This window comes from Meriones unguiculatus, chromosome 9, assembly GCF_030254825.1.
Source record: "Meriones unguiculatus strain TT.TT164.6M chromosome 9, Bangor_MerUng_6.1, whole genome shotgun sequence".
Taxonomy (NCBI): domain Eukaryota; kingdom Metazoa; phylum Chordata; class Mammalia; order Rodentia; family Muridae; genus Meriones; species Meriones unguiculatus.
The window spans coordinates 23,342,695-23,357,712 of record NC_083357.1 but is presented as its reverse complement, the minus strand read 5'-3'; the positions used below and the strand labels follow the sequence as shown (position 1 = coordinate 23,357,712).

At 45.0% G+C, this 15,018-nt stretch overlaps 1 protein-coding gene across 4 annotated transcripts in view; it reads right to left on the bottom strand.

The window, feature by feature from the left end:
• Positions 1-15,018, bottom strand: part of Flnb (filamin B) — a 130,765-nt gene that overhangs the window by 50,518 nt on the left and 65,229 nt on the right. For all 4 annotated transcript variants that reach the window (XM_021647301.2, XM_021647305.2, XM_021647302.2 and 1 more), the window contains exons 9-18: positions 11,706-11,843; positions 10,041-10,167; positions 8,779-8,915; positions 7,312-7,505; positions 6,578-6,691; positions 5,767-5,910; positions 5,401-5,524; positions 4,938-5,098; positions 3,732-3,822; positions 3,333-3,502 (exon numbers count right to left, since the gene is read on the bottom strand). In XM_021647301.2, coding sequence (XP_021502976.1) covers positions 3,333-3,502; positions 3,732-3,822; positions 4,938-5,098; positions 5,401-5,524; positions 5,767-5,910; positions 6,578-6,691; positions 7,312-7,505; positions 8,779-8,915; positions 10,041-10,167; positions 11,706-11,843 — 1,400 coding nt within the window. The remainder of the gene's footprint in view (positions 1-3,332; positions 3,503-3,731; positions 3,823-4,937; positions 5,099-5,400; positions 5,525-5,766; positions 5,911-6,577; positions 6,692-7,311; positions 7,506-8,778; positions 8,916-10,040; positions 10,168-11,705; positions 11,844-15,018) is intronic.

Genomic DNA, 15,018 nt, shown 5'->3' with positions numbered 1-15,018 from the left:
CTGCCAAACAGCTTTCTGTTTCTCCCTACATGCTTTTGAGAGCTAACCTTTATTCTGAAAAACAAACTACACCCCCCATCCCCACCCCCGGCAATAAGACAGTAACATGACAGCAGTAAAGATGGAACAAGAAAAAAAAAAAAAAGAAAAAAAAAAGAAAAAAAAAAGATGGAACAAGAGAGCCTTCTACAGACCACTTCAGTCTGAGCCTCCTGAGAGACACCACCACTTTGTTGAGAACATGTCAACACAGGGACTGCTATCCTGTGAGGCTTCTGAGCTCCAGGGTTTCATGAGGGCATCGGTAGTGCATATGGCTGCTTATACCTGTTGGCTCGTGACGCACCATAGCAGTTGCTTTGGGCTGAGAAGCCTAAGCCACTCGAGGCTATGAGACTGAAGACAAGCAATGTCTTTGAGCAAAAACCTGGGCTCTCTGTGAAATACAGCCTTTTTGGAACCTCTGAGAGAATCCTGAAGCCCTACTTACCATGCCTAGTCTTTGAAGGCAAAACAGCACTGACTACTGTATCATTACAGACATATCCAACCTTTCACCTCATTTGTCCACTGCAGGCGAGTACCTGCAAATTGTCGTTCAGAGACTAGCAAGGAACAGAAGCCAGCAGCCAAAGTCTGGGTTCCTCAGGCACACAGGGCTTTAGCACTTCAGAAACACTGTCTACATTCTGAGAGGAAACACAAAAATCTAGGCCTGGATGAACCTATGTCTCTCCACACACACCAAACAGCTGCCTTTGTGGGAAATTCTGGTCTTGTAGTCCTCAAAAATCATCTTAAGGAGGCATGCTCCCTTCTCCACCCAGGGGACAGCTGTCTGGTGGGCTCAGAACTCTGAAACACACTCCACAGCATGGCTGACAGAGACACTTTCCAACACCCAATCTGGGGCTTTGGGCTTCCTCTGTGAATGAGACACAGGCTGTGCACCCCAGGTTTTCTGCCAGATAATAATGTTCCTAGGCCAAATGAGTTTGTGAATAGAGGCATCCTGTCACTTCGTCCCTCAATCAGCTGCTTACAGCACCAGGGCTGGTGCAGGGCACACTCCCCTACCTTGGCGTGGTGGTTTGAATGAGAATGGCCTTCAGAGGTTCACGAATTTGAATGGCTGGTTTGTAGTTATGCACTGCTTAGGGAGGACAAGGAGGTGTGGCCTTGCTGGAGGAGGTGTGTCACTGTGTGCAGGATTGAAGGTTTCAAATGTTCATGCCAGGCTAGTCTCACCTGCTGCCTAGAGATCACGATGTAAGTTCTTAGCTTCCATTCCAGTGCCAGGCCTGCCTGCCATGCCTACCTGAGCCATGTTCTGAACCATGATGATAACCCTCTGAAACTGTAAGCAAGGCCCCAATTAAATGCTTCATCTATAAGTTGCCTTGGTGATGGTATCTCTTCACAGCAACGAGACAGTAACTAGGACACTTGGGTAGCTCACGGTTCTGGAGGGGACATGTCACCTGTTTTCTTTGCCACAGGGAAATAGACAGAATGATGAAACTACGAGACTTGCTATAACAGAAGGCCTCCACAGGATGTCTACAGTAGGCAACATTAACAACAACACGACACCAGGCTCCTTTGACATATCATAGTTCCAAGAGGCTTCTTTGTATCCTGCCAACAGCCCTCAAAGCTGCAGCTGCTATAGAGCCAGATGAACTTGACCTTAGGGTCATTCTGAATAAAGTCCTTCCTACTCTAGCATCACTTCAAATGCAACAAAGCTGGACTTGGGCTCTTGACATGCATCCTGATTGGCGGCTTACTACACCTCATCCAAAAGGTAAGAAAATATGGTATATGGATAGAAGAAGCAGCTAAGCCACAAGTTTTTATCAAAGCACTCCCGGCTTAGTGATCCTGATGATGGCTTTCTGGTACTTTCTCCCAAGGAATGCAGAGAACTTGCAGCTCCCAGCCTACGGTCCCACCAGTCCTCAGAACCAGCAGTGAGAAAGAACTGCCTGCTAATCACTGAGTGTTCAGACAAGAGAACGGGACAAGCTACCTACAATTGTGAATAAGGGACCACTGGGGATTCAGCTCAGTGGTAGCATTCTGACCTAGCACCAACAGGGTCCTGGGTTCAACCCCAGTGCTGCAAGTGAATAAATAAAACGATTAAAAAAAAAAAAAAAGAACATTTCAGGGGACTTCTTGAAGGTACAGAAAGAAGAAAGTCTAGAGGTAAGAGGCCACATTTGTATAATTATCCCAGAGCATACCTCCCACTGTTGGAGAAGTGCCATAGAAATGATACCAAGTCCAAGGATGAGTAAGCCCTAAGGCAAGAAGGCTAGGCATATACACCCTGTGCACCCCATTCTTACTGTATCCCCTCTCTTTCCCACTTGACTCTTGCTGGCCCCAGACTCTCTCAAAATTGTGCTGTGTGTCTGAAGATAGCATAGTCCTTGTCCTAGAAACAGCCTATTCACAAAGGAGACTCCCTCCCTCACAGAATGAAAGAACCTCAGCTTAAAATGACTGTATATAACACACAGCTTTACTGCCAGGATATCTGCCATCCAGACTCTGGAGGTGAGACCACGAAGCGAACACAATTTTAAGTAATTGCAATGGGTTCAGAATTCCAGTTTTGCAAGATAAGGAACACAGCGAAGATGAATGGAGGTGATACCGCCATTGCACCATGAATGCAAGGCGTGCTTCTGCTTCTCAAGCGTACACTTTGGCATGGTAGCAGGCAATTTTGCTATGAGAAGGATGAATTTAAAAATTAGGCAAATAGACAGAAGCTTGTATGAAAGAGTGGTTTTTAGACCCTTACTGCATAAAATAACAAATAAATCTGCCCAGGCAGCAAGATTCCTCAGCATTCCTGAATTTTGTAAAAGGGAGCAATTTGCTGCTCGGGCTTTGGGCCTTGGGGATTAAAAGCTGAATGGGCTCTTTGAGGAAAAAAAAAAAATCCCACTAAAACACCTCGTAAAAAGGGTAAACTATGTGAAACAGCCTATAAGAGAAACTGCAGGTGAGGGTTTTTTTTTTTTTTTTTCTATAATTAATAAAAGATTGAGAGTCAGAGGGATTGGGGGGTGTAAGAAGGCAGATCTGGTAGGTTCTACATATAAGAACTCAGGACTTCTCTGATAAAATTCTACATTGAGGTTGGGATGTGGCGCTGCCTTCCTACTCCTCTGGGAATCCCATAGCACGCACAAGCTTTCTTTTCTTTCTTTTTTTTTTTTCCCCTCCCTCCAGGGCTCCCAGAGAGGGTGAGAGCACACTGTGAGTCTGAGGGGGAAGTGCCGGAGCAGAAAAGCCAGGGACAGGAAGTACCCTACCTGCTGGGTTGGGGTGTATTTAACAGTATGAGAATAGTCATAATTATCGATGATATCCAAGTCCTTCACCGCGTCACCAGGAAGAGGGCTGCTGAACTGCACGTTGAGCGGTGCTTTTCCGGCCCCCTTGGTGTAAACAGTGAAGTGGGTTGGCTTCCCATTTTCCACACCTGAAAGGACACATGAAACAGGGAGGCAGGGTTGGCTGGAAGAAGTTTCACTTTTACAACCAGCCTGACAGGTTCAACAGCACTGCACCAGAGCAGCAGCCAGCTGCTACACTGTGCCTGCCCCATCAGAGCCTCCCGCTGGAGATAAGCCCCTCTAGGTCTAGACAGAACGCAGCCAGTGCTACCGGCTGCAGAGAGAGCTACGCAGCCTTACCCAATACAGTCTTACCTGCTTTACTCAACCCCGGGCCTTCTGCCTTTACTTTGCTGGCATCATGAGAAGGGTCAACTTTGACTCTGAAAGGGCTGGCAGGGATTTCCTAAAGCAAAGACACATCTCAGAAGGAAGGCCCCAAGAGCACTGTGGGAGCTTAACCTTCTGCCCAAACACAAAGGACAGAGTTTGCCCTAAATCCCACTTTAGCAGGTGCTAAGAAGCCTCCATTGCTTAGGTGAAACCTGGACACACAGGTGCACATCTGAAACCCCGACAGCACAGGCACGCTTGTGTTTCTGACACCAGATGTTTGAAGACAAATAATTAAAAACAAAACCACAAAACAAAACAAAAAAACCAAAACTACTGTTGCTGGAGAGATGGCTTAGCATTTACAAGCACTGTCTGCTACAATTCCCAGCAAGTACACAGTGGTTCACAACCATCTATACCCACTACTGCCCTCTGCTGGCAGCAGGCGCACATGCAGATAGAGCACACACACACACACACACACACACATACACTAAATAAACAAATAAAATTTTTAAAAAATAGTGCTACTTGGGATAAAGTAAAAAACAACAATGTATAGGGCCAGGAGGCAGAAAATGTCCCTCAGGGATGGTGATGGGCTCATGTGTGAGGGCTTCCAGGAAGGAATCAGAAACTGAGTGACTACAATTCTTCAAAAAGAATTTACAGGCGGTCAGAATAAAAGTAGAATAGATTAATTAGATATGTCAGCTTGAGATCGTTAACTCAGGGCACAGACTGTTCTCCTGAGCTTCCTAATCTTTACATAGTTAATGTTGATGATTAGCATTTCAAAATGTCAGGCTGGTTTCACAGCGCTCCTGACAGGACTACCCATTACCACCCGCCTCATGCTTCAAAAAGCTTTTGCTATAAAAATTTAAGGGCAGAGACCAGAGTTATTACCGAAGAGAGGTCAGAGTGAAGTGCGTTTAGAAGTTGCCTAACTTTTCAATCAAAAGCTTAGTGAATGCTTTAGCAAGTCAGTTTCTGCCTGGAGTCCTGCTCTGAGCCTCACCTCTGACAGAGAAATTGGTTTTAAGGAGATAAGGGAAACCGAACATAGTTCTTAAGACACTTTTCTCAGATGTGAAACAAACAAAACAATAACAGCCCAAAAAGATGTGCACACGGCGGCCTGAAAGAACGAGGCTCACTCCTTCCTCCAGCCCCAACACGTACCTGAGATGCAAAGAGAACCTTGATAGTATATCTTCCAGCAGCAGGAGGCACGTATTTGACCGTAAATGTATCATTGGCATTGTGAATAATGTCAAAATCCACATCCTCCTCCTCATCACTTAACACTCGGGCATCACACTTAATGCCAACACTGACATCACCTGGAACAGAGTAGCTCGTTAGTACCAGCTACAAGCAGCAGCACGTCTCATACAATCACTTCCAGCTTGGGCTGACACCCTAAAGGAGCAACCCAAACAGGGAAGGTGGTAAATCATGGTTTTGGAAAAGGACACGCAAAGGATTAATTAGCTAAGACATTAGCGAGGAACAACATAACTCATTAGGTAAACAATCACCTACTAAAATGAGCAACTTTCTAGTTGTGAGTTCACTGCCCTCCAAATGTTCTGAGACTGTTTTTTCTGAAGGAGAAACTGGGGTGGATGAAGCCTGATCTCACCTTCCCCGGCCTCTGTGCAATCCACTGTGAAATGAGTAGGCTCATTTGCTTTCAGACCACTTCTCTCCACACCTGGGCCAAACACTTTGACCTTTTGGGGATGGCTACCTTGCCCGATGTTGACCTAGAAAGACATGAACCCAGATAATCCACCTGTATCAAAATATTCCCTCTTGGGTCAAGCATAAGAGTAGGAATGGTGCTTTTGTCAGTCTAGAGTATTTTGCCCTTAGGGCCAAGTCTCTTTTCAAGGCCTATCCAGAATGGGTTCTTTCCATAGACCAGCCTCGGCCATCTGTATTCAATGTCAAGTCTCAGTATAGAGCCAGGGATTTTCCTACAGTCAGGACCAGCCTCAAAACTTACCCTGTAGGGGCTGCATGGAATGTTCACACCTCCCCAGACCACAGCTATGGTGTGCTTGATAGCTTTCACTGGGGTATATGAACAGGCATACGTGCCATCCATCCGACTCTTCATCTGGATGTCAATGGGCTGGCCTTCCCCATCCTGAAAAAAAGCCAGAGCTTGAATGACAGTGTTCCCAGAATGTTTCTACCAAAAGGGGGCCACTGTGGCTCCTAGGGACAGCCAAAATTTACCACTTTAGGAAATCAAACAGTAACTACAATATGCTATGCACTATAGGTACCAACAAACAAAACCAAACATCCCCAAATGAGATAGGCCTCACTAGCTTACTCAGGACGATGTCCTACTTTGGGCTTCCTAATTACTAGAAATCGTGTACATGTTGCTGAGCCCAATTCCACTTATTCACTTGTAATTACTAAGAGTAAATGCTATCATCTACACCTAAAGCCATTGCTACTTAGAACTTAATTTCAATTCCTAAGCTGAAGTCCTTTGGATAACTGTAATTAAGTCAGATAAGCAGGAATCTGAATTTTGTTCACAAACCTATTAGGAATTAAGTAGATTCAGTCAAACTGAAAGACATTACAGAGAAATCTGAAACAAAAAAGCCACCACATGAACCACAAATATCATTTAAAATGTGGTGCTTTATGTCAGTCCTGTGTAGTCCTCTCATCACACCGTGAGATACTATTATTACTCCCAGAGTTCCGATGAGAAAGCTGAGGACCGGATGAGCATCTGGACTTTACACCTCACACCTGAAAAATGCAAGCAGCCCCAGACTGCAGACACTCACCTGAGCCATTATCCTTAAGGGAGCTTTCCCAGCATCCTTAGGGTCCACAATGAACTCAGCTGGGTTGTTGACAGTGCAACCAGATTTCTCCAAACCCGGCCCATATGCTTGGACCTGAGACAAAAGAAAACCCAAATAATGATTTTTTTTTTCCTGTGTCAAAGAATGGAATGGAGCAGTGGATACACAAAACACCCGGGGCTTGGTTAAGGATGGCGATAGGAAGTAAAACTGCAAAGTAGGCTGAAACTTAAAAATAAATACCACTAGTAGCTGTTCACAAAGGAGAAAACACTCCGAAATGAAACCCAGCTCCCTTCCTTACTTTGAGGTTATAGAGTGAACTTCTAGTTTCTGAGGCACACCTTTAGTTGTGCCTGGCTTCAAGGTCCTCACTTTGTGGGAGCACTGAAGGCTGAAGCCACCACAGACAAAGAACTAACTGTGGGACAAGGAATGCCACAAGTTAGCTCACTGATGGCTGTCTAGATAGCTGGGAAACAGCTCTAAGAGGCAAGAGGCACTTCCATAGCACAGGCATGTCCTTTAACCATGCCAGAAGCTCTGGGAGCAGACATTCTCATTCCTAGTTTATAGAGGAAAATGCCTACCATCAGAGGTACCTCACCTTCCCAACATCACCAAAGTTCTAAGAGCCCACTTCTGTCCTAAGACTTAAACTGTTCCTGTCTGCCATAGGGGAGAGAGGTCAAAAGAAGGGTGAGGGTATTTACTAGATCTGGGTTGTAGTCTCCGGAAGCAGGGTGAATGAAAGCCATGTATGGGCTGTCCTTGATGTCTTCATCATCACACATGATGTGAACAGCATATTCTCCAGGCTCCTTGGGCCAATATTTGACATCACACGATCCATCATTCTGATCATCGTACTCTATCTTTGCTTGGGAAGGGCCTTCAATGGCGAACCCTTGGGGATGGAACAGAAGGGCCTTCCTGGTTACACATGGTGAGAATTATCTGTTCTATGCTACTAGCATCTCCTTTTCTCTGCCTCCTGGAAAGCAAGCAAGTAGTGAGCAGAAAACTGAAATCAAGCATGTCCCTTTTTTCATAAAACCAAGGCCACCGAATCTTGACTAGAGGTGAAGACTTAACCTGGATAGTTCTGGTTTACAGATGACATGAGGAAACGTGGGAAGGAGGTGCATGGGGGGAAGAGGTACACATAACACAAGGCCCAGAAAAACACTTCTATTGCATATACAGAGACATATGACAAAAGTCTGAAAACAATACTCATTTGTCTAAACCCATTTCTGAGTTTTTATCTGAATGAATTAATGGAGGTTATATGCTCAGTATTGTTCATATAACAAGATCTCAGATGTAACTGGAGAGCCCAAGAAAAGACTGAAACACAACAAAATCCCATAGAAGACATGGAAAATGTAGGCATTACATCCACTCATCTGGGGCACAAAGATATAAAGATAAACGTGTATGTTCATGATAAAAGTATAACAGACTAAAAAGGTTCTAATTAATAAGACTAGAAGTAAGTACCAAAATGATTACTATTTCTACTGGTGGAAATTAAATATAATTTCTAATCTTCCCCTTTTGCTTATTGCTATACCTAAAAAAAGGCCAGTAAAATATAGCTCACTGGCTAAACCCAGCTCACTCTCTATTTCTTTAGAGAGAGTTTTACCAGAATGTAGGCATACCCACTCATTTATGTAGTTCTTAATCACGACTTTAAAGCCACAATGGCAGAGTCACGTAATTGTGACAGAGATCATGTCACACACAAGGTAAAAATACTGGGCATGTGGCCCTTTCTAGAAAAACTTTGTCTTCTAATCTGTAACAATCACATTTTATCAGACATCACTTAAAATATATTCAGTTATGCTCCAAATCATATCTTTACCTTTTCAAACTTCAGCAAAATGTACCGAGTCATTTATTTAAGGGTCAGTCACCAGTATTTGTTTTTACAACGCTGTATGCACTGTTTAGCATACCCCCTTCCACCCTTCCAGGGAACTGGTGAGTAAGTAAACAAAGTCACAGGCATTGAACAACTGAAAGCAAGAAGGAAATAAGATCTAGAGTTCTACAGCATCCAGAGGCGGCTTTGGGTAGCCAGGAGGCCAGAGGGCCACATGAAGCTCCAACACCCGGCACCTTGTTATTCTCAGCCTTACAGAAATGGCTGGGCAGTTGCCTCCACTTACCCAGAGTCCCAACCTCAGAACCAATGGACTCCACCACAAAGTCTGCTGACCGACCAACAATGCCCCCATGGAGACCAGGGCCCCAAGCACGGACTTTCTGCATGCCTGCTTCTGGGCCAACTTGAACTTCAAAGGGGCTAGAAGGAAGGAAACAGAAGAAGCATTGAAGAAGAGCATAGAAGGAGACTACTATAGCCACAAACTCTTAACATAATTCTTTCCACTTGCCTGATCTCTTGCACGGAAGCTGAGACTCTACGCCAGCTCCTTCCTCCACACTGGTCGCCCCCACAGCCATTGTTATGTCAACAATACAATGTAATATGGTTGCTTTGGGAGCTGGGGGCCAAGGGGCTGTCACTCAAGCAACACACTTGCTCTAGTTTGCTCATTAGTAAGTGGCCTTTGGTATGCAGGTTTCAAATGAGGTCTACAATAGGTACACCACCTTGAGGTTAATAGTGGCCCAGTGCTTTGCCATGACGCCTATATTATTCTTTTCACTCATCATGTATATTTTCATTAAGACCACATTCATGTAACTTTCATTTTGCTGCTTCATTGCTATTGTTATCAGTTTCTTACTGTGTCTGTTTTATAAACTAAATTTTTTCATGGGTGTGCATAACACTGTCTGGGGTTGGTTTCAGGCATATATTTAGGGTTTTAGAATAACTTCTGTGGACAAGGGAGGGCTACTATAATGCTCTATTATTTCTCAAGACAAACAAAATGTATTCAAAGTTTAAATTGCCCTCCGGAGAGCGGCAAAGCACAGGGTTACAAAAAGGAAACTGCAATAGCCCCAGGCAAAACTGTGGCCAGGGTTCCCTTGTCCCTGATGGCATTCACGTAGACGGTTTTAATGTAAACCATAGCAGACTCTGCCCCTGTGGCATTCATGAACAGAGGCATTCATTGAAAAGGAGAGCCTGGGCTTATATAAGTCTGTATAGACGCACAGTCCATTTGCTCTCTATTACAGCTCTTTCTGGTTTCCCTGCCTCCCACCAGGCACAAACCACCAGCATTTGATTTAAAGTAGGGCAGCTGAAACCACAGTGACTTTCTGCTGCTTTTGAGAATAAGCCAAGTGTCTGTGCTGCTCGAAAAAGGGTGGGGTGGGGTGGGGTGGGGTGGGGGGAGCTTTTAACAAAACAGATCTCTCTTCCCTCTAGCAGCCTAGAAAGCAGCAGGATCCTGTGAGCCTGTCATAGGCCGAACATATATCTAAACGAGGCCTATCTCCAACCCAAACTCACCTCTTTGGAATGTGGTGTCCCCCCCAAGTAACTGCAATGTTGTATTTCCCCGGTGTGCTGGGGTAGTACTCAAATGAATAGATCCCATCCAGAAAGCCCTTCTGCTTTACCAGCTCCTCCAGGCCTTCTGTGGAAAGAAAGAAAACACACAGCCTTTACAGTATAATCCTAGGCTTACAAGGAGACTATCCACAAAACACAGGCAACGTACAAAAATTAAACTCAGAATGTGAGATTTTTTTACCCCCAAACCTGGGAGAGGTTCCCAAAACTAAGAGTGGAGCCATCTTAGCTTCCAAGAGCGAGAAATGGAAGACTTCCCAGCTAACTCACTTCAAAAGCTCCAGGTTGGCAGAGGCTGAGGTCCTAGACCAGATGGCTTGTTTGCTGTGTCTCAGCATTTCCCAACAGTCCTAGCTGCCTTCCAGCGTCCCCCCTCCCCCGCTGTCCCGCAAACACTGGAAAGGGGGTGATCTTTATGATTACTTGTCTTGGACTAAGCACCTATATGTCTTTTCCGCTAAAGCGGGACAACAAAGGAAGAAAGTTCTTATTGGTTATCTATGAGAAGATGGGTTTTAGGTTCTATATGCAATTTCAGATACAGCCATCAGGCAGAAAGTTGTTTTATGTTGAGGTTTGGCCAGAAAAGCCACTGAGTCAAGAAAAGTCTCCAAGGTCACAAAAGAACACTTCTTTGGCTCCTGTTGCAACAAGCTGGGCAGGGGTAGGGGGCTGAGGGTGGTTGGATGGACAGCCCCAAAGCTATTTGTGCTTGGCTCTAGATCTGAGCAGTCTAGAAGCTTGGCTGACCTTGGGGCATATCCTTTCCTAAAGCTCTGAGCTCACATACGAAATTCCTAGACTCAGGACTGATTCGGATAGAGAGGACAAGAGAGAAGCTCAGGACTCTACGAGCCTTAGAACCAAAACAATCAAGTGCTGCAGCGAGGCCTTCAAAGCTGCCTCTCTGTCCTAGGGAAGATGTGAGACAGCAAAGAAACTGACCCCATTGCTGTTGTCTCCATCCCAAAGGAGGAAGTAGGAACAGGGTACTGGGGAAACATGTCCTCTGCCTATGGCTATTACCCACAAAGAAACCCATCCTAGGGCATCTTATTCTCCTATAAGCACTGATCACACTGAAGTAGTAACTAACATAATTTCACAGTCTATAAACTGTAACCTGTACTGGAGAAATCATTGGCTTTGAATACTGTGCTTACATTCCAGATCAGAACACCACAAGCCATGTGACTCTGCAAGAACCTTCTGCTTTACAACCAGGTCTCTTCAATTAAGAAAGAGGAAGAGAGAGGGAGAAGGAGTGAGGGAGAAGTGGGAGAGAGAGGAGAAAAGGAGACAGAGAGCTGTTGTCCCCAAAGCATTATTTCTCCCTTTCCCTTACAGCATTGTTTTTATCCTAGAGGTCTTTTCCTATGTAAGGCTGTCAAACCACCCACTGGTCTCACTTACCTATATCCAGGGCAGATGGCAATAATCAATCACTGTTTCCTTCTCCAAAGATTACAAATAAGATTCAAATCTTTGTCAAGGCTCTTTGGGAGATATCAATCAGGACTGGCCGTGGGATGTAACCAACACATCATGGCTGAAAAATTAGCTAAGATTTCATTTGAGATGAGGAAAGAAAAGAGGACTTACTCGGGCCCTTCACAGTTACGGCAAGCTCCCCACTTCCAGCAGCCTTAGTGTCCACCTTAAAGTCTGCAGTCTCCCGGATCCGGATACCCTTGGGCTGCAGGCCTCTGCCACTGGCCCGGCAGGCATTTGGGTTGCAGGCTGCAAGCAGAGTTTTGACATCAGATCAACCACGTAACATTTTGTAAAAGGCAAGAAAGTTAACGTAACTTGGGGCACCCCCTCCCAAGAAAATGTGTGCTTTGCATAAGGAGCACCAGGCAATTGCCTAAGACCAGGGGTCCCACTCAGAAAGCACGGCAGCTAACAAAGAACAACAGCATGACTTATCCAGCTTTACCACACCAGTGCTGGGCAAGAGTTATTTTGGCAACATCAACAGGAGAGCAGAGTAAATCCACACTGTTCTCCTGGTACTGCCTTTTGGCCTTCTATGATCAGGGAGGCACTAAGACCGAATGCTGAACATTATCCAAACCTCACTGCCACATTCCAGGGTCCAGTAACTGGGGAGACTATACTTTTTCCAAGTCTACTTAAAAATTGCCACACTTGAAACATCTGTCTGGGTTCCAAAGCATGGGTCAGCCATTTCTGAAGATCTGGACATGGCTGTTGTCTTGCACGTGGACAGACAGGCAGAATAACAAAAAGCTGAAAGAAACTGTGCTTTCAGCCAAAGGCAGCTGTGACAAAGCTCTGGGCATCGACAAAAGCAAGCCTCAGCAGAAAATGCCATCCCAGACCTTCTGGTCTCTTTTAGAAACCTCAAGTTTTAGGACTATTAAATCAAGCACTGAGTGATGCCTAACATCCTTCACTTGACATAGCTGTGAAACTACCCTCCCATATGGGGCCAGGGTGATACTTAGAAAGACATATACATCTCCTAGTAATGCTTTGCTCAGCACGGGCAACTTCCTCCTTAAGTGGAAATGGGAAATTGATGGGCACAATGTCCTCTTGTCTATGAGGTGGCTTTTCCTCTCCAAACCTTACATTGCACATCTGACAGCCCTTTAAACACAGGCTCTGGGAGTGGAGGAGAGGTAGTTGCTCATTACATACAACCTCTCTGTTGGTTATTCAGCAAATCATTGATCTTTAGAGGACACCCAGAGATCCCTGCAGTTAGAGATCATGTTAGATTGTTCAGGGAAGAACAGATGTTATGTTGGCACTTAATGGTCAGTAACACTGGTTTTCCATTGTTAAAGATACCTAAATATGTATGTGTGTGTGCGTGTGTGTGTGTGTGTGTAATGAAAGTCTAAGGATCGAAGCCAGGGCCTGGGCATCCTGGGTGAGAGCCCTACCATTGAGTCCTCTTTAATTTTTGAGACAGGATCTCGCTAAGTTGTCTTCATGAGGCCCAGATGGGCTTTGAGCTTATGATTCTCCCATCACAGCCTTCCAAGTAGCTGAGATTAGAGGCCTGTAATACAGGCCCTGGCTAAAGCTTCTTTTAATAGCAAATCATTATAGTGGAGAGCAGCAAATTAAAATAAAAATAGGACTGTGCCAGAAATGAATAAGGCAGTTCAGGAAACACCAGAATGAGGAAAACTGTCTCAAACTATCTCTTTCCTGTGTCAAAGGGATTTTGATTATGAATATCGAGGGGAGGATTGCTTTTTCTTTGTCAAAGGGAGAACAGTTGATCACAACAAGATGACAGGAATTCCCTGGGGGTGGGGTGGGGTGTAAATGTGTCTTAAAACACATACACACATCCATGAAAATACTGTGTACAACAGGGTCAACATTAAAATCAGTAACTGCTCAGTTCCTACACTCGGCCAGCTCCGCTGAAGAGTTTGAGGGACATACCACAGCCATTACCCACCCCTCAGTACCTTGTTCCGGGTGGCATCTGGCTGTAATCACTACCACCTATGCAGGAATTTCCTAAAGTCAAACACAGCACAGGCTCCACTGATGTGTGCAAGCAGCACAACGAACCGGTAAAGATGCCCACCCAACCAGCCCTTACCAAAACAAGAGCCTCTGGCCCAGAGCTTGCAATTAGGAAGCCAGCAGCTTCAGGGTCCAGGCTGGCCCAGAGGCAGGATTCGGAAGAGGAAGCCAGGTCTGCAGGTGCAGAGGTGGAGGACAGAACAGGGAGAGGCAAGTACTGGTTAGAGAAGGCAGCACAGTTGGAAAACAACAGTAACAACAAAACAGAAGAACAAAGTCGGAGAGAGAGACAGAGAGACTCTAATATTAGAGGGAAACATATGCTCCGGGTTGCAGAGGAATTTGGCTGGGGTTACAGGCATGTCAATGGATACTATGGTTCTACTAATGCTTTACATTACTAAGACCCACACTGCCAAAGCCTCAGAGGCTCCACCTGCAAACTGGGGGTGGTAATCACACCTGAAAGGCACAGACTTGTGTGGGTTAATGCAGTTGGGCTGAGTGCCCGGCAGCTAGTAAAGTGCCTGGATTAAGGGGACCTGCTGCTGCCAAGCTTGGTACTAGATACTAAATCTTGCACATTTAGGTCTCTGCACACAGATTTGATATCCCTTATCCAAAGAGCTTCAACAAAATGACTTTGCTATAAAAAGATTTTAAGATGGTGTGTGTGTGTGTGCATGTGTTTTAATGTGTGTGGTCTGTGTGTCTGCTACATGGGTATGGGTACCCATAAAGGCCAGAAGAGGGTTATCAGAACCCTGGAGCTGGAGTTATAGGTGGTGAAGAGTCAATGGTATGGGTGCTGAGAATCCAATGCAGATGCTCTGGAAGCTTAGGGGGAGATTTTCACTGTTGAGCCAGATCTCCAGGCCCGGTTTCAGAGACACTGTGTTTTTCTTTTTCAAGACAGGGTTTCTCTGTGTATCCTTGGCTGTCCTGGACTTCCTTTGTATACCAGGTTGGCCTTGAACTCACAAAGACCATCTTGCCTCTGCCTCCCTGAGTGCTGGGATTACAGACATGCGCCACTGGGCCCGGCTCAGATATACTTAAAAAAAAAAAAAAAAGATTTGCACAGACTTTATTGATTGAGTTTCCTTAATCTGAAAAATTTTAAATGTTCTAATTAAAACCTAAAACTATTTGGGAATCATCTAAGAGTACTATATACATACATACATATGTATATATATAGTTTTATTTTATTTTTTAAAGCAATCCAGTTTTCAGATCAGGGACACTCAATTTTAACATTCTCCCTAAAGGCTAAAGTGTGGAAATGGAGGATCTACTGGAAGTAAGTCAAGTCACTGGAAGCTTGCCCTGTTAAGGACTGGTGAGATCCTACCCCCTTTCAACTCTTCTCAACTCCTGAGCTTCCATGCGGTGAGCA